This window comes from Argopecten irradians, chromosome 1 (genome assembly GCF_041381155.1).
Source record: "Argopecten irradians isolate NY chromosome 1, Ai_NY, whole genome shotgun sequence".
In the NCBI taxonomy this organism is placed as follows: domain Eukaryota; kingdom Metazoa; phylum Mollusca; class Bivalvia; order Pectinida; family Pectinidae; genus Argopecten; species Argopecten irradians.
This window is the reverse complement of record NC_091134.1, coordinates 138,438-164,393: the sequence shown is the minus strand read 5'-3', so window position 1 is coordinate 164,393 and position 25,956 is coordinate 138,438. Positions and strand designations below refer to the sequence as shown.

At 37.5% G+C, this 25,956-nt stretch overlaps 1 protein-coding gene across 1 annotated transcript in view; it reads left to right on the top strand.

Moving 5' to 3' along the window:
• The window catches only part of LOC138314347 (arf-GAP with coiled-coil, ANK repeat and PH domain-containing protein 2-like), a 97,966-nt gene that overhangs the window by 9,988 nt on the left and 62,022 nt on the right, over nucleotides 1-25,956 (top strand). Inside the window, 4 exon segments of the mRNA XM_069254653.1 lie at nucleotides 347-364; nucleotides 15,441-15,494; nucleotides 17,684-17,742; nucleotides 19,780-19,963. Coding sequence (XP_069110754.1) covers nucleotides 347-364; nucleotides 15,441-15,494; nucleotides 17,684-17,742; nucleotides 19,780-19,963 — 315 coding nt within the window.

Here is a 25,956-nt window from a genome sequence, read left to right as displayed (position 1 = left end):
TCATGACCTCTTATTGGATATAGATAAACATGACCCCTCACTGACCTATAAATACATTGGACTTTGAATGACCTATATTAATATGTATGACCTCTAATTGACCTATAAATAAACATGACCTCTAATTAATCTATAAAATTGATACACTTGACTTTTAATGACCTATATACATATGACCTGTAATTGATCTATGAATATGGCTGTACATGTTCATTAATTTGATTTATGATTTTTTTTAAAATACCTCTTATTGAGGAATAAAGACTGTACCCTAATTTGACCTACGTGTGTATATATATATATATGGTCTCCAATAGAAATAAGATAAATTTTCTTCTCTGTGTAGGATGACACTAAAGTTTGTGTAAGTACTTCACTTCTAGATTAACTTCCAGTGTGCACCAAAACTCTTCTGATTTCAGAATGTACATAAGTTTAAGCTTTCTATTTGACTAAAACAAGGGAAATTTTCAATCATGAGTTTTTTGGAGAAACAAATGACTTTGATAAGAGTTGATAATTCCTTACATTACAATTTATGGAATTAAGTATTGTAATTATAAGTAGAAATTTGATTTTGAGACACAACGTTTGAAGACTTCCCATGTTTATCTCCTTGATAAATACAAATCATGTGCCACGCATCTTGAAAGCATTAATTGATTGGCTTGATTTAATCACCTAACTATAAAGAACAATTCTATAAAACCCTTTGATGATTGAAGTTGTCCATATGGAGTCTGCAGCATCCTGGAATTAAAAAACCTATTCCATATCATCTCTACGATTTATGGGGATAGGCTTGATCTGGTTATGTTTATAAATTATGCTAAAATTCTTTCCTCTTTACTGAATGACAAAATTGATTCACTTTGGATTGAAATACTTGTAATGATTCATGAGATGTACAGGTCTGCTGGACCTTAATTGATAGTTCTCTCTTGCTTGCCCTTCTAGTTATCTATAGAAGACTCCATCTCAGAACGTTAATCTACACATGTACATCTACCGCTGCCTCTATGTGTATAAATGTATTTATACTTTAGAAGAAAAAGGAAAAAACAAAAGTTTGAATTTAGCCCCATGCATTTAAGTTTAAGTGGGATAGTTAATTCATTCCTATGATAAAATTTTGTGCCCTCTTGGTTTCAACTTTTGCGCTCATATTTCAAAATATTTTGTCTGTATAGGTCTAATGAACTTTTCAATCATTTTCAGCTTACCTGGCCTGAAGGGCCGGTGAGCTTATTTTATGTCGTTGTGCGGCATCCGTCGTCCGTCCGTCAACATTTCCTTTAAATCACTACTAGTCCTAGAGTTCTGCATGGATTAAAACCAGATTTGGCCAGAAACATCTTTCGGGGAATGGGAAAAGAGTTTGTATAAATGTTGGCTCTGACCCTCCAGGGGCAGAAGGGCGTGGCCCAATAGGGGAAATAGAGGTTAATCCTAAAAATTGCTACTAGTCCTAGAATTCTGCATGAATTGAAACCAAATTTGGCCAGAAACCTCCTTGGGGGAAAGGGAAACAGAGTTTATATAAATTTTGGCTCTGTCCTCCTGGGGCATGAGGGGCGTGGCCCAATAGGGGAAATAGAGGTTAATCCTTGAGATCAAAATTTTTTTTGATTTGGCCAAAAAGATCCATAGGCGAAGAGGAACAGAGTTTGTATAAATTTTGTCACTGAACCCCCGGGGGCAGGAGGGGTGCACGTGGTGCCCAAAAGGGGAAGTAGAGGTTAATATTCAATTTTCCTTCAGGAAAGAACAATAACCTGTTTTCAGAACATTACTTGACATTACAAACCAGGTGGGAGATACAGGCCCTCTGGACCTCTTGTTTCATATCAGCTGGTGTGATATATTCCTATGATAATCTGTCTTTCCCTCTCATTCCAGCTACACTTATTAAGAGTTATGCCTCTTATTGCTATGTTGTCTAAATAAGCGAAATGTGTGCATCTTTTGATTTAACACATATTTATCTATCTGCATTATTCATCATAGATAAGCATTTTGTGAAATTATAGTTAGACAATATAAAAAAAGATAATTCAGAAAAATATAAAATTGCTACTTAATTGCTTGGATAAATGAAATTGTAGTTACAATTATATCTTAATAATTTAGAGGTGGAGGGCTAGTAGTAGAATGTCAGACACTTTATAACTCCACACTGTGGCCCCCTTATTGCTGTTCATATGTCTATTAGAGGTGGAGGGCTAGTGGTAGAATATATATATATCAGACACTTTATAGCTCCCCATTGTGGCCCTCTTATTGGTGTTCATATGTCTATTAGAGGTGGAGGGCTAGTAGTAGAATGTCAGACACTTTATGACTCCACACAGTGGCCCTCTTATTGATGTCTGAGTGTCTATTAGAGACGGAGGGCTAGTAGCAGAATGTCAGACACTTTATAACTCCCCACTACTGTGGCCCTGTTATTGGTGTCCAAATGTCTATTAGAGGTGGAGGGCTAGTAGTAGAATGTCAGACACTTTATAGCTCCCCCATTGTGGCCCTCTTATTGATGTCTGAGTGTCTATTAGAGGTGGAGGGCTAGTAGTAGAATATCAGACACTTTATAGCTCCGCCATTGTGGCCCCCTTATTGGTGTCTGAGTGTCTATTAGAGACGGAGGGCTAGTAGCAGAATGTCAGACACTTTATAACTCCCCACTGTTGCCCCCTTATTGCTGTTCATATGTCTATTAGAGGTGGAGGGCTAGTAGTAGAATGTCCCACACTTTATAGCTTCCCCACTCTGGCTCCCTTATTGATGTCTGAGTGTCTATTAGAGATGGAGCGCTAGTAGTAGAATGTCAGACACTGTACAACTCCCCACTGTGGCCCCCTTATTGATGTTTGAGTGTCTATTAGAGGTGGAGGGCTAGTAGTAGAATGTCAGACACTTTATGACTCCACACAGTGGCCCCCTTATTGATGTCTGAGTGTCTATTAGAGACGGAGGGCTAGTAGCAGAATGTCAGACACTTTATAACTCCCCACTGTGGCCCTGTTATTGGTGTCCAAATGTCTATTAGAGGTGGAGGGCTAGTAGTAGAATGTCAGACACTTTATAGCTCCCCCATTGTGGCCCTCTTATTGATGTCTGAGTGTCTATTAGAGGTGGAGGGCTAGTAGTAGAATATCAGACACTTTATAGCTCCGCCATTGTGGCCCCCTTATTGGTGTCTGAGTGTCTATTAGAGACGGACGGCTAGTAGCAGAATGTCAGACACTTTATAACTCCCCACTGTTGCCCCCTTATTGCTGTTCATATGTCTATTAGAGGTGGAGGGCTAGTAGTAGAATGTCCGACACATTATAGCTTCCCTACTCTGGCTCCCTTATTGATGTCTGAGTGTCGATTAGAGATGGAGGGCTAGTAGTAGAATGTCAGACACTGTACAACTCCCCACTGTGGCCCCCTTATTGATGTTTGAGTGTCTATTAGAGGTGGAGGGCTAGTAGTAGAATGTCAGACACTTTATAGCTCCCCCATTTTGGCCCCCTTATTGGTGTCTGAGTGTCTATTAGAGACGGAGGGCTAGTAGCAGAATGTCAGACACTTTATAACTCCCCACTGTTGCCCCCTTATTGCTGTTCATATGTCTATTAGAGGTGGAGGGCTAGTAGTAGAATGTCCGACACATTATAGCTTCCCCACTCTGGCTCCATATTGATGTCTGAGTGTCTATTAGAGATGGAGCGCTAGTAGTAGAATGTCAGACACTGTACAACTCCCCACTGTGGCCCCCTTATTGATGTTTGAGTGTCTATTAGAGGTGGAGGGCTAGTAGTAGAATGTCAGACACTTTATGACTCCACACAGTGGCCCCCTTATTGATGTCTGAGTGTCTATTAGAGACGGAGGGCTAGTAGCAAAATGTCAGACACTTTATAACTCCCCACTGTGGCCCTGTTATTGGTGTCCAAATGTCTATTAGAGGTGGAGGGCTAGTAATAGAATGTCAGACACTTTATAGCTCCCCCATTGTGGCCCTCTTATTGATGTCTGAGTGTCTATTAGAGGTGGAGGGCTAGTAGTAAAATATCAGACACTTTATAGCTCCCCCATTTTGGCCCCCTTATTGGTGTCTGAGTGTCTATTAGAGACGGAGGGCTAGTAGCAGAATGTCAGACACTTTATAACTCCCCACTGTTGCCCCCTTATTGCTGTTCATATGTCTATTAGAGGTGGAGGGCTAGTAGTAGAATGTCCGACACTTTATAGCTTCCCCACTCTGGCTCCCTTATTGATGTCTGAGTGTCTATTAGAGATGGAGCGCTAGTAGTAGAATTTCAGACACTGTACAACTCACCACTGTGGCCCCCTTATTGATGTTTGAGTGTCTATTAGAGGTGGAGGGCTAGTAGTAGAATGTCAGACACTTTATGACTCCACACAGTGGCCCCCTTATTGATGTCTGAGTGTCTATTAGAGACGGAGGGCTAGTAGCAGAATGTCAGACACTTTATAACTCCCCACTGTGGCCCTGTTATTGGTGTCCAAATGTCTATTAGAGGTGGAGGGCTAGTAGTAGAATGTCAGACACTTTATAGCTCCCCCATTGTGGCCCTCTTATTGATGTCTGAGTGTCTATTAGAGGTGGAGGGCTAGTAGTTGAATATCAGACACTTTATAGCTCCCCCATTGTGGCCCCCTTATTGGTGTCTGAGTGTCTATTAGAGACGGACGGCTAGTAGCAGAATGTCAGACACTTTATAACTCCCCACTGTTGCCCCCTTATTGCTGTTCATATGTCTATTAGAGGTGGAGGGCTAGTAGTAGAATGTCCGACACATTATAGCTTCCCTACTCTGGCTCCCTTATTGATGTCTGAGTGTCGATTAGAGATGGAGGGCTAGTAGTAGAATGTCAGACACTGTACAACTCCCCACTGTGGCCCCCTTATTGATGTTTGAGTGTCTATTAGAGGTGGAGGGCTAGTAGTAGAATGTCAGACACTTTATAGCTCCCCCATTTTGGCCCCCTTATTGGTGTCTGAGTGTCTATTAGAGACGGAGGGCTAGTAGCAGAATGTCAGACACTTTATAACTCCCCCACTGTTGCCCCCTTATTGCTGTTCATATGTCTATTAGAGGTGGAGGGCTAGTAGTAGAATGTCCGACACATTATAGCTTCCCCACTCTGGCTCCCTTATTGATGTCTGAGTGTCTATTAGAGATGGAGCGCTAGTAGTAGAATGTCAGACACTGTACAACTCCCCACTGTGGCCCCCTTATTGATGTTTGAGTGTCTATTAGAGGTGGAGGGCTAGTAGTAGAATGTCAGACACTTTATGACTCCACACAGTGGCCCTCTTATTGATGTCTGAGTGTCTATTAGAGACGGAGGGCTAGTAGCAGAATGTCAGACACTTTATAACTCCCCACTACTGTGGCCCTGTTATTGGTGTCCAAATGTCTATTAGAGGTGGAGGGCTAGTAGTAGAATGTCAGACACTTTATAGCTCCCCCATTGTGGCCCTCTTATTGATGTCTGAGTGTCTATTAGAGGTGGAGGGCTAGTAGTAGAATATCAGACACTTTATAGCTCCGCCATTGTGGCCCCCTTATTGGTGTCTGAGTGTCTATTAGAGACGGAGGGCTAGTAGCAGAATGTCAGACACTTTATAACTCCCCACTGTTGCCCCCTTATTGCTGTTCATATGTCTATTAGAGGTGGAGGGCTAGTAGTAGAATGTCCGACACTTTATAGCTTCCCCACTCTGGCTCCCTTATTGATGTCTGAGTGTCTATTAGAGATGGAGCGCTAGTAGTAGAATTTCAGACACTGTACAACTCACCACTGTGGCCCCCTTATTGATGTTTGAGTGTCTATTAGAGGTGGAGGGCTAGTAGTAGAATGTCAGACACTGTACAACTCACCACTGTGGCCCCCTTATTGATGTTTGAGTGTCTATTAGAGGTGGAGGGCTAGTAGTAGAATGTCAGACACTTTATAGCTCCCCCATTGTGGCCCCCTTATTGGTGTCTGAGTGTCTATTAGAGGTGGAGGGCTAGTAGTAGAATGTCAGACACTTTGTAACTCCCCACTGTGACCCCCTTATTGATGTCTGAGTGTTGATTAGAGATGGAGGGCTAATAGTAGAATATCAGATACTTTATAGCTCCCCCATTGTGGCCCCCTTATTGGTGTCTGAGTGTCTATTAGAGGTGGAAGGCTAGTTGTAGAATGTCAGATATGACATATACTTTCACTTGTTTTAGCAATATATTAGGATTAGAAAGGTTATGAACTAAAAATAATTTAATTTGTTATGCAAGAGATCTCATTGATGCATTTGATAATTCCTCATTTCCCATCACTAGTGCATTTTGACTAATATCAGTTGAACTAACGAGATTGAAATTAACACTTGATTTGTAACGATCAAGATGCCGCTTATTTCATCAGTTTAATTACCACTATCAAAGTCACTATTTATATATAAACATCTGTAGATATGTTTTGCTGAAGAGCAGTGTTATCTGTGAAAATGGTAGGAAAAGCAGATTGATGGGATCCTGTGTCATCTGGAAAATCCTGTTGATATTACTTCATATAGTCCAAATTATTTTGGTGTTTATTTCAGGCAATTTATTATAGGGACATAGTTCTGACATCTATCGGCTGAAGACCTATATATATAAACATTTGATAGAATGGCAGATTAATTTGGACTATATTTGATAGATGGATATTCCATGAGATATCAGTTAATCATTTAAGTCTCTACACAATGTACGTATCATTGGATTGAATGATGAAGTCTGTTATTCCTTTTCTATCAAAGATCATTATCATATTTCATTGTTATCATATGTTACTCCTTGATTTTTGTTTGTCATACATATATTTGTGTGGAAAACACATGTTAGGCGACATCCTTTTATATATATGACTGTTCCTATTGGAAAAATAGGTACTTTGAAGTATTAGGGGTGAAGCACCATAATTAAGTCGGACACTTTCCTGGATTGAAAATAATGCAATGCTAATCGTGCGTCTTCAAAACCAGTATTTTGTCTCAAGTGCCTAGTTAAGTTGCTATTTTAAGACAATTAATTAACCAAATAATATAGGCATGAATAGCGGACTAAGTACTGACTAAACTGCAATAAATATTCTTATAATTAGAATAATACAAATGTCTCTTTCACAAATTATCGCCTGCTTGACCACCTTCAGGTACATAGTAACAAATTATATAACCAATTGGGTTTACTTTTCTGAGAAATCTATGAAATTATAATTAGAAAACAAGGATATATATGTATGTTATATATATTAGAGATTGAGATGGTATATATGGATAAGAAACTACGTCTGTTCTCGCGATATCATGTACATGTACCCATCTATTATCGCAAACAGTAGAACGGTTACGGCGCACTATAGCTTATCCTAGTGCAAGATGTTCAGCTGTGTAATAAGATCTTTGCTACCTTTCTTATATAAGGGCAGATATTTAGATAGTATACTATGAAAATGTCTTCATGTAGCATCCTTTCAACTTGACTTTATTTAAGAACTTTACCACTTGTCTTCATATTACACAATATTTACGATTCTTTCATTTGCTTCATTTGATGTGTTACCGTGCAGAAAGGGAACTGACAACATAATTATCAAATGTACGATGTTTTATGTAAGAATTAGTTTATAGCATATTTCATGAATATCAAATGTACGATGTTTTATGTAAGAATTAGTTTATAGCATATTTCATGAATATCAAATGTACGATGTTTTATGTAAGAATTAGTTTATAGCATATTTCATGAATATCAAATGTACGATGTTTTATGTAAGAATTAGTTTATAGCATATTTCATGAATATCAAATGTACGATGTTTTATGTAAGAATTAGTTTATAGCATATTTCATGAATATCAAATGTACGATGTTTTATGTAAGAATCAGTTCATAGCATATTTCATAAATATCAAATGTACGATGTTTTATGTAAGAATCACTTCATAGCATATTTCGATTTCAATTTACCAGATGTTGATATTCTTCCAATCTGTAAGTCAACTGTTGTCAAAATTATCATTTTTTCATTGGCAACAAAATGACAGACCCGAACACCGATGTTTGCTCCATTTGATAATTAGTGTCATATAATCATATACACTTCTCATTTCTTTTGCTTGTTTGCAACTTTCTCTTTCTTAAAGATGCTCCACCGCTGACAAAGCATCTTTAATTTTCTCTCTTTCAGGTTTCTTTTACTCCATAAGTTCACATTTTCTGATGGCTTCTCTTCTCTCTTCAATTATTGCATATGACATAAGCAGACTATGGACAGTTTTAGATTTAGTACTCCTGTGAATAACTTCATTCTTTGTTGCTGGCAAAAATATGCTATCTATGGCAGTGTTCCAGATTGAGGTTTCCGTTGTGCTGGTCGAAACAGTATCAGGAATGGCAAAATTTGCAACACCATAACTATCGGCACATGCCACAGGTGTATATCATTGTTTGCGATCAATGACAGAATAGTCTCGGGGCTCCACGATGGACAGAGGGTTCACACTTAACATTGAAATGCCATCGGATAAAGACAGAATAGGTGCTGATGCATCTGGAGATGTGTTTAAATGAGAAGATGAACCTTCAAGAGAAGCTGGAAATGATGAGATACACCAAACAGTGGAGGTGGAGGTGGCAAACGGACTTTAGCTTACCGAGGCTGAAGGAATCGGCATCGAGGAGGTTGATGCAGTCGTGTTAGAAACTCGAGTGTTTGAACCAGATGAAGCCGCAGTAGATGAGACAGACGGAACCACATGTCGCTATTAATGGCTGATACGCAGTCGCTGGAACCGCCTGTGGATTCAAAGGCACAATACCACAAGCATTAAAGCCACTAACAATGTTGTTTGGTGAGACTCCAACATCCCATACTTTTTTGAAAAGTTGTGGAAAGCGGCCCTTATTCACAACATGGTAGGCAGACTCCGCCAAAAACTCTGAGCATGCCCTGTTAAAGGGACCAAAGACACTTCTGTCTAATGGCTGCACCATGTGTGTCGTGTTGCGGAGGAGACAAAAGATGTGGATGTTGTTGGCTACAGCCATTTCCAGGATGCCAAATATCTCGTGTGAAGAGTGGTCGTCTAAAGGCAAGAGTAGGGGGCGTTCGGGACTGCATTGCTTTAAAATTACAGCCTGTAATTAATGTTACCCCAACTCCTCCGTCATCCAGCCACTCTCCTGGTAAACCCAAATCGTCCCCTCAGGCGCTTCTGTCACATTCATCCCATGAAGGGAAGCCGATGTCTTCCCCTTCACGACAACCATTGGTCCCAACACCATTAACGCACGCCATTATAGTAATGTTAGTGCTATTATCCGATAGTCTGCTTACTACGTTTCTGGCACCTTTCTGGGACATAATTTTTACTGGAGTATGTTGAAATTGTTTTCCCCTCTCATCACAATTCCATATGTTTTCGGGGCTGTTCTTTAAGTTTAGATTGGTGATTATTTTGTTAAGGTCTTTGAAGTATCTCACAACAACAACGGGATTGAGCAGTCTAGCTTGCAAGTTCCCTAGCTTCTCTGGTTTTCTTATCGTTATCTCAGGGTGAAGCCGTTTCATACTTTCCCACCAACCTTTGCTTGGGAGCTCCTTCTTGGAAGATGTTGCTTTCATTTTGCGACAGAGGATGGCTGTAGGGGCAAATAAATGCTGACAGGAAATACCCATTCCCCGCTTTGATGCCTCTAAAACATTCTCTACAATATTTTCCTCGACAGAACTAGGGAGTGTAGGTGGCCTTCCCATCTCATACTCTACTTCGCACCTTCCGAAAACTTTGTCCTCAAGGGTTAAAATGGGCACATTGAATTCTGCAGCTGCCCTCCGGACTGACATTGACCAATTCTTCACTGCGTTGTACATCTTTGACGAGATCATTATGATCATATTTCTACAGTGGACATCTATTTTTGTCAGCCATTTTATCTGAGAAGAAAATTTTTTATTGTCAATAAATTATTTTAACTTTTATTAAGTGTTAAATTTGTAAAATTAGGTGTTCAAATGCATGAATATACATAATATAAATGAATTGTGATTATATAATTATGTAATAAACCATTTTTTTCTTAAGTCATGTTTATTAATATTATCAAAGATAGTTCTAAAAGCCTTTTAAAAAGAGTTTATGGTTTATCTGTCCGACTTAAAGTGACCTTTTTACCAATAGGACTTAAAAGTTGGACACTAAATAAATACAGAATATTATTGATTTAAAGATGCTCCACCGCTGACAAATGGTATTTTTTCACTATTAAAAACAGGAGCATACGATTTAGTATTTTCTTCAGTTACAAAAGTTACTTACTTTAGACCATTTCCACCATTGAAAAGTTTGAGCTTCTAATTTTACTTCAAGTTAAAAATATAAAAACTAATTAATTGCATCCCGAAAAAATTCCGTATATTGAATGAAGTATTGATTGTGCATGCACCAAAGTCGAAGTAAATTATTTTATATTATTGTTTGTGTTTATTATATATATGTATACACAATTAAACACCGTATTAACAAATTATTGTTCATATGATGAATATCATTTATGCTCTGTCGGCGGTGGAGCATCTTTAAGCTAAAGATACTACTAAGTCAATGTTATTTATTTAAAATACACATATGAAATTTATGAAAACATCTAATTGAATTATTTTCTAAATCATACATACCGACAATTCTCTTGTTTAGTGACCACCTTCTTTCGACCTATAAATTAACTGCTGTGTCAACTTCTGTTGTCCGTACGAAAGAGCTTGCATTCCGGGTCATTAGGGCTTTTCACCATTTCGGTGAAAAGACCTATTGTTTTTGTTCTGTTTTTTATTATTATTATTATGATTACAAGCTAACCGATACTTACATTATATATATCATTGGCTTCTTAGGTAAAATATATGTTTTCGTTTAAATATCACATACAGTGTATATAACAATAATGACAATAAAAAAGCTAACCGAGTTTTATAATTTGCGTGCCCCTGTGTTTTGGCTGAGGTGACCAAGATTGTATTTTACGGTCTCGGAATAGCAGTTCAGACTGCTTGTTTTACACATGTTCATAGAAATTTAACTGTTGAAAACAGATATATCTAGATTTAATATCCCATTAAAGGTTACATAATATAAGACCACGATCGAGAGCATCGTGGGTAGCGATAGGCCAAGGACATCTCCTTGCAGGCGGTGTATGGGATTTGCAAATTATTTAGTCTAGGTGAAATAAATGTTTATTCTTATTACTGGTTTATGTAAATAATGAATGTTCTTGCAATATTTCAAACGTTGGACATTTTTATTTTGCTAAAATTAATATCGATGCTGCTATCGTTTATGCGAGGAGATGAGATGAAGAGGTTTTGCCGAGTCATCTCGGTTTTCCCTGTCGACACCAAAATAAAACTTGTATTGTAAGATAGTGACTGTGTATTCTGTTTATCCTGCAACTTTTTCATTATATATACAGAAGATGGTATTCAAAACGAAAGCAAATTGCCTGTTATTTACACGATTTCACTCAAAGCGAAACGCTTCTTAATTTGATGATCAAGAAAAGATGCATTCACTAAACCGAATGAGTGTGTACTCCTTTTGACTACCGTGGGAAATATGTAAGCGACGTCATTCCGGTGATTGTGACGTCACTGTTTGGCGGGACTGACTGCCGTTTCATTCACTCCTACTAAAAGTGACGTCACTGGAATGTTCGGGATCAAGTCATCAAATTTAGAAATTGAATCAAACGAAAGAAATTAAACATTTATTTACTGACATCGTAAGATTTTCCTATTGCATATATTACAGGAAATTCTTATAATCCGGTATCGAGTTCTGTGCCCGACTAATGTCGATATTAGTGCTGAAAATGCATTGTTTCTTGATATTGTTCCGCTTCTTTTGTTGACTTTAAATTCATAAAATGAACTTACCGTATTTTCCGGAGTATAAGCCGCTACTTTTTTCCCTGAAAATCGGGAGTGCGGCATATACACCAGTGCGACTTATCTGTGGACGAAAACCAAAATCTGACGATGTTTTGGCATTATTACGTCGTGATTCACATGTGAAAATCGTAAGTTTTACTCGCCAGTTTTGTAAAGTTATACATCGAACAAATCACTGTAAAAGTGTTTAAAAGATAAAATATGCAATGAAAATATATTAACGATGAAAATGATTACATATCAGATGCATATTCATTCGTAAAATTGTTTAATTCAAGGAAAATCCGCCGACTGAAACGTGTTTGTTTACTAGCGCAACACAATAGCGGTTTAGTAAAGTTATACATCGAAAATATCACTGTAAAAGTGTTTAAACGATATAATATGTGATGAAAATATAATAAAGATAAAAATAATAACGTACCAGATACATGTTCAATCGTAAAATTGTTTAATTCATGGAAAATCGGCCGACTGAAGCGTGGTTGTTTACAGTCACAACACAATGGCGGACTGATTTCGCTATCGATTTGCTGCAGGATCGTTACCAAGAAAATAATAACTAAAACGTCAAAAACCATCAAATATCAAACAATAAGTTAAATATATTATTTAAATATTATTTGAGTGAAAGAAATGTCCGCAGACAGGGAAAAAACAATCTTCTGAATGACTGCTAAATATAACTTGCACACGTGTTACACACGGTCAACATGTGTATTTCTCAGAATCCTGTCGCTGTGACTTCAATGAAATAATCGGCAGTCAAGTTTATAGTGTGAATTACATGTAATATAGAACATTATAGCGATGTTAAAAAGCACCAAACAGTCGTATAAAACATCATTTAATCGATCTCTGCAGCGGCAAACACCACGAAATCATATCCGGAAGTTTACAAAAATAAAGCTTCGGTGAATTGCATCATGGGATGGCAAGTTGAGAGAGAACACTCTAAACGAAGTCAATTTTAGGTTAATGATAGTCTTGATAATAAAGTAATCCTATACACATCAATATAATTAATACGCAAAGTATATCAAAATAGATATAAAAGAAAATCGTATGCATATTGAGGAAAGTATTTTAACCGGCATGTTGAAATATGAGAGAGAGTAAGCGTGAATTCGTACGGCCGCCATGTTTGTTTACACACAAGAAGTCTTACGTAATGGCAGAGTAAACAACGAACAGAAACATGACCAAATCAATTTTGCTAAAGATATTTACATCATTGTGAGTTTTATTTGTTATACATTTACAGAACAAGTTTACAGACAGTTTTCGTGATTCTAATCGATCGATAAGCATTACCGTGCTTCATTAGAGATCGATCGTATACACAGAGGGTTGCGTGGGTGCATGGGCCTAACTTTTGGTTGCGGCTTATGTAACGGTGCGTCTTATGTGTGTACAAAACCTGAAAAAATCGTAAAAAAGGCCTCTGCGGCTTGTACACAGGTGCGACTTATTGCCCGGAAAATATGGTAACCCGTGAAGGGCGTCAGAACGCTTGTTTTCAACGGGAACAAACACCATAGTGATAAAGACCTGCCAAGTATGGCAAAAGTGAATATCTGGATCGGGAAAATAGGAACACAAAAAGTCGATTTTCTCCAAAAGTGAATAAGTTACACTACATTAGTTTTGCTGGAACACTTAAAAAATCATTCTGATTTCAGAACAATTGGAATTATGAAGAAACCTCTTACAGTATTTTTATTATTATTATTATATATAATGTAAGTTAATTATTCTACACTTTTTTTGTGTCCAAAAGATCTTCAAAATGGTAAGAGGTATGTCAATTACAGCAATTAGGTCAAAGGTCAAACAAAAAAGTTCGCTATGGGGTCAAAGTTCACGAATTTTTATTTTTTTGATTTTGCGAAATTTCTTTTTAAATATCGATGCAGAATGTCATTCTGATGAATTTGGTGTCTTTTATTTTTCGGTAGCACTTCCGGTTAATGCTGTATGCCATTTTGAACAATCCTTTGATCTTTGCTAAATTCCCGCCAAAATGTTTAACATTATATATTGTCAAACTGAATGACTAATATAGTCTGCAATTGCTATAGAAAAGACTCCTCTAATGTTCTCTAACGTTTGATATGATTTTCATCATCATCAAAAAAACAAAATGGCCGCTATGACGTCATATCTTAAAATTTAAAAATGCTTATAACTCACTAACAGTTCTTTTCACAGATTTCATTCGATAATATTTTTTACAGATAATCTTAAGCGTAAACTTTTTCTCTCTACATGTTATTACAAAAAATGGCAACTTCCGGTTTTCGGTAAGGGTCAAATGTTAAAGGTCCTGTTTTTAACAATAAACCTGAAAACTTTTCTCCTGAAGTTCTGTAAGGTCTAGAATCTTTATATTTCATATATAAGATGTCCAGGGGATGGGCTATAAAGTCAGATACTAGGAATGACCTTGACCCATATTCAAGGTCACATGAGTCAAATATGTTCAAATCTTTAAATGACTGAACAATAACCAAAATTACAAGAGTCTTCATATATATGTTCAAGGTCACAGGGGTCCAGAGTTTAAATATACATACTGGGGTATATATACTTAACAACACCGCAAGTCAGATGACGTTAAGGCGCATTCAATCTCGTTATCATTTGCTCGAACGAATTTGGAAATATGAATTGGATCAAGATGAAAGTTCTCTTCGGCTGATCAAACTTCATGCAGATCTTCACTAAAACCCTTTTATTCAGGGCTGAAAGTCAAGGTCATTTATTGGTTACAACTTCAAAACCCATGCATTACCTAGTTCTTAACTTACCTGGCAATGACGGTATTGTAAACTAAATATAGTGAAAAGCCCGCCAAATTGTCTGTGACAATTTCTAGTATTATATATATTATTAGTTTGAACGGAAGTCATAATCTACTAGAGGCAGTAACGAACCCGCCCATCTGATAACTGGAAACTAAAAAGGAAGAAAACAACACAACAGCAAGGTTTTTATATCTTAAATCAGTTTAATCAAATATAACAAAACTGTCTGACTTTTGATTGCTGTCTGACATTTGGTGCTTCACCCCAACCTAAATTGAACCTAAAACATACTGGTACCTGAAGTGTTCCTATATTGACTATATAAACCCCTCATCATTCTCTCTCTTTTTCTTTCTTACCAAAAACATACCTAATAAGGTATACCTAAGGTATACCTTAAGTACACCTAAAAAGTAAAAATGTACCTATTTTTCCCCTGGGTTGCCCCCAGAACGTTCTTCACAGGTTATACCGGCTAGGTACCAAGTGTTCCTGTCTGGTTTTGCTGATTTCTGAGTGTTAGATCGATCCTTCTCTATATCCTATTTATATTTGGATTTCAGAAATTATTGTCCTATAATTCACTGGATATTGTTTTGTTGTCATTGTTAAACTTTCATCTTTTGTTTTACAGAATTGTCTCAATAAATTTGCTCATGAAATGTCAGAAATGCTGAAATATTTCACAGTAAGTACTGACTTGAATATTATGTGACATTGCTATTAGTAAAGTGGAAACTAATACTTAATTAATTTCATGTCCAAGAACTTGTACATAGTGTTCATGAATGCTCTGTTACTCATAATACTTATATTTAATTATATGAAAGATGCTCTACTGCTGACAAATGGTATGTTTTCTCTATCAAAAACATGAGCAGAAGAATAAGTGTTTTTCTTCAGTTACAAAAGTTGCTTTCTTTACACCATTACCATCATTTGAATTGAGCTTCTTATATAATTATTTTACTTCATGATAAAAATGTTAAAAATCATTAATTGCGTCCCGAAAAATATCCACGGCACTACGTCATATATGGAATGAAGCATTGATTATGCATGTACAAAAAGCAAAATAAATTATTTTCTATGTATTTTTGTGTTAATTAAACATCAATTACTCAAATGATGGGTATCATTAATGCTCTGTTGATGGTGGAGCATCTTTACCTGGAAGCATCCCAGAGTGATGGGAATTTAAAACTTTTCTTTTGATGATCCCCTTGGTGCTAGATGTTCAGTGCTAAATATAACTTCCAATTTGTCTCTGGTGGAGAAATTGCACCTTTTGGATATACAATGAGGCTCCTGTTTTGGATGTTATACAGTCATATGTAAAATTTGAATCCCAATCAACCACAGATGCATGCTATCACTGAAATACAGGTGCATTTCACTATTTGAGATGTTCATGACTTTATTGGTATAGTAACTGTATAGTTTTTATTAGGTCACCTGAGATGAAGTCTCAAGTGACCTATTCTAATCGCCTTTTGTCCGTCGTCGTGCGTCGTCCGTCGTATGTCCGTAAACAATTTACATTTTTGACTTCTTCTCCAAAACTACTGAAGCAATTTCAATGAAATTTTGCACAAACCTTCTAATTAAAAGGCATAAGGCCAATCAAAATTGTGAATTATATGGTCCCCAACCCCCCAGAGGCTGTGGGAGGGGCCAAAAGGGGTAAAATTGAGTAAAATTTCAAAAAACTTCTTCTCTACTCACAGATGTGGTAGAATCAAATACTCTTCATAGATAGAAAGGTCTTAAGGTCCTTTACAAAAATTGTGAATTATATGACCTTGGGGGTCTCTAGTTTCCCCCTGGGGAGGGGGTTAAGTTTACTATAGTTTATATTGGGAAAACACATTTTTGCGCATTATTTGGTCATTTGTAATAGGAAATGAGTGAAATGTTGTCAGAATTATCAGTATGAGATGGCCATTTAATCCTATTAACAATTTTTTATGACTGACCCCTAGGGGCCTTAGGGGCGGGGTCAAAAGGGGTCAAATAGGCTAAAACTTCAAAAATATTCTTTTAAAATTCTGGAAATGGTATAATCAAATACACTTTATAGATGAAAAGGTCTTAAAGTTTGTTTATAAAAATTGTAAATTATATGACCATGGGGTCTCCTGTTTCCCCTTAGAGAGGGGGTCAAGTTTACTATAGTTTATATAGGAAAAACACATTAATGAGCATTTTTTGCTCAATTTTCATAGGAAATGAGTCAAACTTGGTTAGAATTATTAGCCTGAGATAGCATTTTAATATCATATCCACATTGGTCCTGGCCGACCCCCTGGGGGCAGAGGGGCGGGGCTAAAAAAGGGTCAAATAGGCTAAAACTTCAAAAATCTTCTAAAATTCTGGATATAGTAGAATCAAATAATTATAGTGAAATAGTGAAATAATTGTGAATTATATGACTTTGGGGTCTCAAGTTACCCCTTGGGGAGGGGTCCAGTTTATGCATATTTGTGAACATTATTTGCCCAATTTTTGTAGGAAATTAGTCAAACTTGATTAGAATTGTTAGCCTAAGATATAGCATTTTAACATCCATATCCGTCCTCGATGACCCCCTTGGGGACCAGAGGGGCAGGACCAAACAGGGTCAAAATGATTAAAATTTCAAAAAATACCTCTAAGTTCACAGGTTTGATGGAAGCAAATACTCTTCATAGTCTAAAAAGTCAAATTTATAAATCACTGACCAACTTCAAGGCCCAGCATATAGTGTTTATTTGTCTTTAATTTGTTTCATTATTTGTTTCATTATATATATTCTAACTCAGGTGACCGTTAAGGCCCATGGGCCTCTTGTTAGTATAGACTTTGTGATATTGATTTGATTTTTTTCCTCTTTGCCAGATACTCTTGGACCAAGCTAACAGATCTGTGTGCAAAAACCTTGCTAATTTCATAAAAAAGTACGTAAAATACATACAATGAAACATTCATTTCATATCTATATTCAATAATTTGGTAAATTGGTATTTGGTATTTTCACTGCAATCCCGCTATGTAAACTTGTTGGCATTGTTCAGAACATGCCTGCTAGCTGTTGTCACAATTGTCATGGATCAGGGGAAATGGTTGTTGAATCTGCTGTTCTGTCTTTGACGATAACAGCAATTTACGGGACGCGTGAGGACGCATCCTGTACGCATCATTTTCAGTTGGGACGCATCATTAGCTCACCTGCCTGAAAAGCAAGTAAACTTATGCGTTGGTACGGTGTCCAGCCATCTGGCTGTCTGGCGTCAACTTTTCCATTTAAACAACTTCTTTTCCAAAACTTGGAGACCTAGAGTCCTGAAGTTTGACAAATTTGTTCAAATGAATGACCTTAACCTTCATTCAAGGTCACAGGGGTCAAATAGGCTGAAATATCTTGATACCGAAAGGGCCAGGGTACTTGAATGACCTTGGCCTTCATTCAACAGACTTCTTAATATTTAAGAGGCCTAGGGAATTGATATTAGGCCTGTGACATGCAAGAATGAAGGGCTAAAATAATGTTCAAATGAATGAGCTTGACCTTCATTCAAGGTCACAGGGGTCAAAAAGACTAAAAATTTTAACAGACTTCTTAATAACCAAAAGGCGTAGAGACCTAATATTTGGCCTGTGACATGTTGGGATGAAGGGCTACAAAGTTTGTTCAAACTAATGACCTTGATCATCATTCAAGGTCACAGGGGTCAAATAGGCTGAAATGTTTAAAAGACTTCTTAATAGCCAAGAGGCCTAGGGACCTCATATTGGGCCTGTGACATGTTGTGATGAAGGGCTACCAATTGTGTTCAAATGAATGACCTTGACCTTCATTCAAGGTCACAGGGGTGAAATAGGCTAAGATCTTTAAATGACTTCTTCTTAATTACCAAGAGGCCTAGGGATCTGATATTGGACCTGTGACATGCTGGGATGAATGACCTTGACCTTCATTCAAGATCACAGGGGTCATGTAGGCTAAAATCTTTAAACAACTTCTTAATAACTTAATAACCAAGAGGCAAAGGGGCCTCTAACGTACTTGGGCATGATATAAATTCTTCTTCACTCTCCTATTTGTTAAGTATGAACCATGCATGATTACCAGATAGCAGGTGAGGGATTCGAGCCCATTCAGCCCTTGTTTTATAATAGTTTGCGTCCAGGGACGGGTCCCGATTTCAATGTCAAGTCCCACATTTTTGGGACTTCGCAATCAAAAATTTGCGATCGAATGCACCTGAAAAATGGCAACCTTGACCGGTGAGTCGGCTTGCTGAGAACACAGGTAAATTAACCAAGGTACAGATGCAAAACGCCAACCAGGCATGACAATTGGATCATGAATGGCTATCACCAATTAATTAACACCCCAGGCACAATATCTTGGGTCCTGTCAGTGGGAATTTTTGAGCCACTTTCAGCATGGCATTGTTGGCGTGTTGTGTCAGTACTGCGGTGAGTGACAGCGCTAGAGTTGAGGTTTTGTCTGCTATTTGATTGGTCAAATATCAGTTGTAAATTGCTATTTGATTGGTCAAATATCAGTTGTAAATTAAATATTTTGTTTGAATCCATTCTTAGTGTATATTGTGTTTCATTTTCAATCTTCTTTGACAATATACAGAATGTATTTGCCGTAATTTCTGCTTTGATCACTTACCTTTGACAGATTATTTTCCTATTTAAGAACAATTTTTATAACAACTTGCTGTACAAATTTAAATTACATATTAAAAATAGATGATAGAATCTGTTTGTTCTCCTACTGAACATTCACCTACTGAATCTTTTGAGTCATTATTTCCATATTTATATTTATTTTTTTAATGGAAATACAATGAAGAATTTATTAGATGCATATCTTTCTTATCTGAAGGGGGCTGGGTTGGAGTAAAAGAAATCAATTTGGCTATAATGATATGAACAACTTCTTTGAAACTAAACAGTATCTGTATATTGTATTTCAGTGATATTAAGAAAGTGAAAGACTCTAAGAAAGACTTTGAAAAGATAAGTGATGAGTTAGATTCTGCTCTGGTGCGTAACGCTGGTGTACAGCGTAGTAAGCCTCTAGAATGTGAGGAAGCTGCTAACCAGCTCAAGGCCAAACGCTCGGGCTTTTCTCTTGCATCTTTAGATTATGTATATCAGGTGAGTGTTTGTTTTGTGGAATCTTATCGGAAAATTTTGTAATATTTAAATTCCTACAGAAAAGGAACAATGAAGCTGTATTCAGAACATAACTTGGCATTATAAAAACCAGGAGAGCGATACAGGCCCTCTTGTTGTTATAATTTTGCAATCACCATCGACGATTTTGACATCATCATTGCTTACATGGTTTTACGAACTAGTAGATCTGCTGTACTAAGTAAAGAGATTGTTAATAAGACTTGAGAACTCGCTTAATTCTAACACTCGGATAACTTATTTAAAGTTTTAACTGTGCTTTACATTTCCATCAGTATTTGGAAGTGAAGGTTGTAGTCAGTTTTAGCTCACCTGACGCAAAGGGCTGGTGAGCTTATGTCATAGTGCAGCGTCCTTCATCCATCTTCTGTCCCTCCGTCCGTCCACATTTCCTTTCAATCGCTACTAGTCCTAGAGTTCTTCATAGATTGAAACCAAATCTGGCCAGAAACATCCTGGGGGGAAGGGGGACAGAGTTTGTATAACTTTTGGCTCTGACCCCAAGGGGGCAGGAGTCGCGGGGCCAAAGGGGGGAAATATAGGTAAATCCTTTAAATTGCTACTAATCATAGAGTTCTAGATGGATTGTAACCAAATTTGGCCACAAACATCCTCTGGGGAAGGGGAACAGAAATTTTGGCTCTAACCCCCAGGGGTCAGGAGGGACAGGGCCCAATAGGGAAATAGAAGTAAATTCTTTAAATCGCTACTAGTCATAGAGTTCTGCATGGATTGTAACCAAACCACAAACATTCTCTAGGGAAGGGAAACAGAGTTTGTGTAAATTTTGGCTCTGACCCCTTCAGGGCAGGAGGGGCCTGGCCCATTAAGGAAATAGAGGTAAATTCTTTATATCATAAATTTTCATAGAGTTCTGCATGGATTGTATCCAAATTTGGCCACGAACATCCTTGGAGGAAGGGGAACAGAGTTTGTATTAATTTTGGCTCTGACCCCCTGGGGGCAGGAGGGGCCTGGCCCAATAGGGGAATTCTTTAAATTGCTACTAGTCATAAAGTTCTGCATGGATTGTAACCAACATCCTTTGGGAAAGGAAAACAGAATTAATAAGCTTTTTGGCTCTTACCCCCTGGAGCAATATGAATGGGGCGCAATAGGGAAATAAGAGGTAAATATTTAAATTCTTCCGAAAAAAACAACAATAAACCTGTATTCGGAACATTTCCATCATCAGATGGTGGGCTATTCAAGTCGCTTTTCGTCTGTGATCTGTCCGTCCGTTAACAACTCTTGTTATCGCTATTTCTCAAAAAGTGTTGGAGGGATCTTTCTCAAATTTCATATGAATGTTCCCCTAGGGCCCTAGTTATGCATATTACATTTTGGGACAAATCGTTCAACAAGATGCCAACCAGGCAGCCATCTTTGATTTTGATAGTTAAATTTTGTTATAGTTGTTTCTCAGAAAGTACTGAAAGGATCATTCTCAAATTTCATGTGTAGGTTCCCCTAGGACCCTAGTTGTGCATATTGCATTTTGGGACCGATCTCTGTCAACAAGGTGACCACCAGGCAGCCATCTTTGATTTTGATAGTTAGTGTTTGTTATCATTATTTCTCAGAAAGTACTCAAGGGATCATTCTCAGTTATCATATATACGTTCCCCTTGGACCCTAGTTGTGCATAGGTCATTTTGAGATTGATTGGTCAACAAGATGGCAGGCAGGTCGCTATCTTGGATTTTGATAGTTGAAAGTTTGAAAAGTAGAAAAAAGATCCATCTGACAATATTGTCAGACTTAGATCATTCTTTGGTGGGTGCCAAGATCCCTCTGGGATCTCTTGTTGCTTTTATCTTGGGAAATATTTGAAGAAATTGTGGAAATATGGCAAAATTTATTGAGGGAAATTAAAGGGACTAATTTGCGCACCTAATCCACCCAAAATAGTCATTAGTCTTACAGGCATTTTGAGTTCTCTCTGTTACATATATTTATATTCATTATAAAGTAACTCCCTATGAACAGGTATATATATATATATATATATACAATGTGCCTATGTATGATAGGTGTCTTGTGATGTCTTTATAGCCAATTAGCAAGTGGCCTTTGGACATCAAAATATGTTAAAATTGGCAATTTTAGACCCAATGAATTAGTCTATAAAGACGGTCGCTAAGACATTTTTTACTGTTTGAGTATCTTAAAGGGACAATTCAGTACATTAAAATTTGCACATATTTCAGAAACAAACCAGTTCTAATAGTTGGTTTTACTGTGATATGCCAGAAAAGCCCACTGTAGTGAAACGTATGTGAAATGTTCAAACTTGCTTACTGTCCACCTGTTACCTCTGTTACCTGTTACCTCTTCTTAGACACCGTAGTTAGCTGGTTCCAGCTAGTTGTGGCGCGTTTTGTTCATTTACTAAATAGTTGTCCGGTTGTGCCATATAAAAACTGGGGTAAAATTTGCATGGTACTGAATTCCAGTGAGTGTTCAGTCGGTTTTTAAACGAGTTCAGAGTAGGGGCTTCTACTACGAAGTTGGGAAGGGAGTTCCATGAATCTACCACTCGCCGACTAAATATACTTTGTGTGACTTTAGTCCTGCTCTGTTTATTAAAGAGTTTTAAACTATTACCTCTAGTATTAGCTGAAGACATTGTAAATAGCTTATCTTTATCTAGTTTATCTATACCATTCAGAATTTTATAGACTTCGATCACATCGTTCCTTTTACGTCTATATTCTAAGGTGGGAAGTCCCAACTTTTTAAGTCTTGAATGGTATGGTAAATTTTCAATAGAGTGAACACTTTTAGTGGCTCTACGTTGGACGTTTTCGAGAGCGATCTGATCTTTTTTTAGCAGTGGAGACCATACCTGGGTTGCATATTCTAAGTTAGGTCTAATTAGGCTTTTGTACAGGGTTAAGAACATAGTTATATCTATATAGACAAATGTCCTGAATATTAGACCCAGTATGCGATTTCCTTTATTAACTGCTTGACTTACATGCTGACTAAATTTAAGTTTGTTGTCGAAAAGTACACCGAAATCTTTCTCACACTGTACCTTCTCTATTTGTTCACTTTGTGGGAAGGAATAATGCGTGTCTTGTTCTAGATTGCCTATATTGAGGTGTTTGCATTTTTTAGTGTTCAAGGCCATTTTCCAGTCTCTAGTCCAAATGACTACACTGTCTATGTCTGCTTGAAGTTCTTGAGACTCGGTGGGGTTGTTATTGTTCCTAAAAATTTTAGAGTCGTCATCAAATAATTTTATGGTGCTATGTTGGACTACTTCGGGCAGGTCATTGATATATATCAGAAATAGAACAGGACCTAAGACACTACCTTGTGGTACACCACTGGTCACATCTACTAGTCCAGAAGTTTCACCATGAATAACAACTCGTTGCTGTAGATTGGATAAGAAGTCTTCTATCCACTTCAGTACTTTTCCAGTGATACCGTAACCCTTTAGTTTTTTAAGTAGATGTTTGTGAGAGACTTTATCAAAAGCTTTACTGAAGTCAATATAAATTGCGTCGACATTACTCCCTTTATCTATGGCTTCTGCCCAATGTTCAAGGACCTCCAATAGGTTGGTAGTACACGATTTACCAGATCTAAAGCCATGTTGATGTTCTGTGAAGAGATGGTTCTCGTCCATATGAATTACGAGTTTGTCCCTAATGATTCTTTGGAGAATTTTGCCTGGGATTGAAGTCAGACTTATTGGACGGTAGTTCTCCACTTTGTTGTGGTTCCCACTCTTGTATAAAGGAGTCACATTAACAATTCGCCAGTCGTCTGGAATTTTCCCTTTGTCTAAAGATTTCCTGAATATGATTTCCAAGGGTTGTGATATTTCATTTGAAGTTTCAACAAGAAGTTTAGGATGAAAGACGTCAGGCCCTGGAGATTTATTAGGGTTTAATTTCTTTATAGTTTTTTTCAATTAAACTCCTGTCGAATTCGATATCATGAAGTTCTGTTTGATATGGTCTCATTTGGAAGTGTGGTGGATCTTCACTTTCTGGTGGGTTAAAGACTGATCCAAAGTAGTTATTCAGCTCATTGGCGGTTTCATAGTGGTTAGTGGTGTGTGTACCATCCGCTTTTACCACGTTGGTTATAGACATTCCTGTTCGTGTTTTTTCTCCGACATATTTCCAAAAGAGCTTGCTGTTATCTTTGATGTCTTGCACTAGTTTCTTTTCATAATGATAGTGTGAACGTCGAATCTGTCGTGTTGCAGTGTTCCTGGCTCTCTGATACACTTTAAAGTTACTTTCTGTTTTACAATGAAGGTATCGGACCCACTTCCGCCTTTTTTGTCGGATGGACTGCTTGGCTTCGTTGTCAAGATGGGGCTTCCAACGCTTCCTAACTGGGGATGTCTTGTTCACGGGTATTTTATCTTCAATTAGTTTAGTTATGGTTTCAACAAGAACATTCCATGCTTGGGTCGTTGACATGTCCTCAACTTGAATGATGTTTAGCCAGTTGACAGAGGTTAGTTCTTCGCGTATAGCGTCGTAATGCCCTTTGTGATAATTCCTCCTCTCCTGTTTAGTATGATTATCACTATGTGATACACTCAGTTTAAAAGACAATAAAATATGGTCACTCCTTCCGATACTTGGAAGATAGTTAAACATCGTTGACAATCTGTTCATCTTTGCTAAAAACTAGATCCAGTATAGATGGATTTTGACCTTCCCTATATCTGGTAGGCTTATGGATATGTTGGTATAAAAAAAGTGTCTCGAACACACTCCAAGAAACGAGTAGATATATGGTTTTCTGACGTACATGTTGTCCAGTCAGTCCAATTTATTTCAGGAAAGTTGAAATCTCCAGTGATCAGAATGTGTTTTGCGTTTCTAGTTGACATTTCTCTCATTAAGTTTGTTAGGTAGCTGAAATTCTCAGCTGTGCTGTTGGGGCTACGGTAGATATTCGCAATAAGTAGCTTGTCACCATTACTCAACTTGAGTTCAACAGCTAGGTACTCTTCAAAGGTTGTTGTAAATTTTACTTGCTGGACTGTCATTTGTTCCGAGATATAAATGGCTACTCCACGTCCCTTCACTGTTGTTGGTGAAGCATCTAAATCCAGGTATTTTATAAAAACTGTTGTCCAGAGGTAATATCTTATTTTTTTGGTGGATTTCAGTGAGTAGGATTATACTGGGTAATGATTTTTCTACAAGTTCCTGAAGTTCATCCATCTTGCTAGTAGATAAAATGTCTACATTTGAATAAAATATGAGAAGGTCGTTAAAAGAATCACTATGTACAGTGGTAAAAAAAAACTATTCTCCTATTCTGCACTGCTAGGTTGCCCTGCTGTAGCGAACAATTGCATGTTTGGAGCATTCCCAAGGATAGTCTGATCAGGGTCGATGTCATGACAGGTGTCAAGATTATAATAGTGAGACTCAGAATATAGATTGTTATCCTGAAGATGGTGATTTATCCCGATAGGACTGAAAATTGGGAGACTGTGCCTTGCTGAGGACAAGTCTGTTGTGCTTTCTGTGTCCAATTCTAAGTGGGTGTGATGAAGCACCTTTGGTATTGTTTGACGAGTGTTAGGAAGTGGAGTCTTCTTAATCTTTTTTTCTTTGAATTCCTCTCGTTGTTGCCTAGTTTGGTCTCGTTTAATAGCAGCTTTTTTAAGGTGTGATGGACAGTTCTTAGAGATGTTCATAACGTTTTCTAGTATCTTTTTCCTCTGTTGCTTGTTCCCTAGAATTACTTTCAATGGTCTGGTTTTAGTTTCATCATATTTACCGAGTCGAAAGTGTGTAATTAACTCTTAATCTGCTATACCTATTTTCGAAGTCAGAAGTCGGATGTCATCTTCATCTTCTTTTTTCTTCTGTTGACCATCTCCTCTGGTTTTCTCAGGGATGTTGAATAATAATAATATTTGTATTCCTTCTCCTTCTGTCATCTAATTCTCTCACTCTGCCATC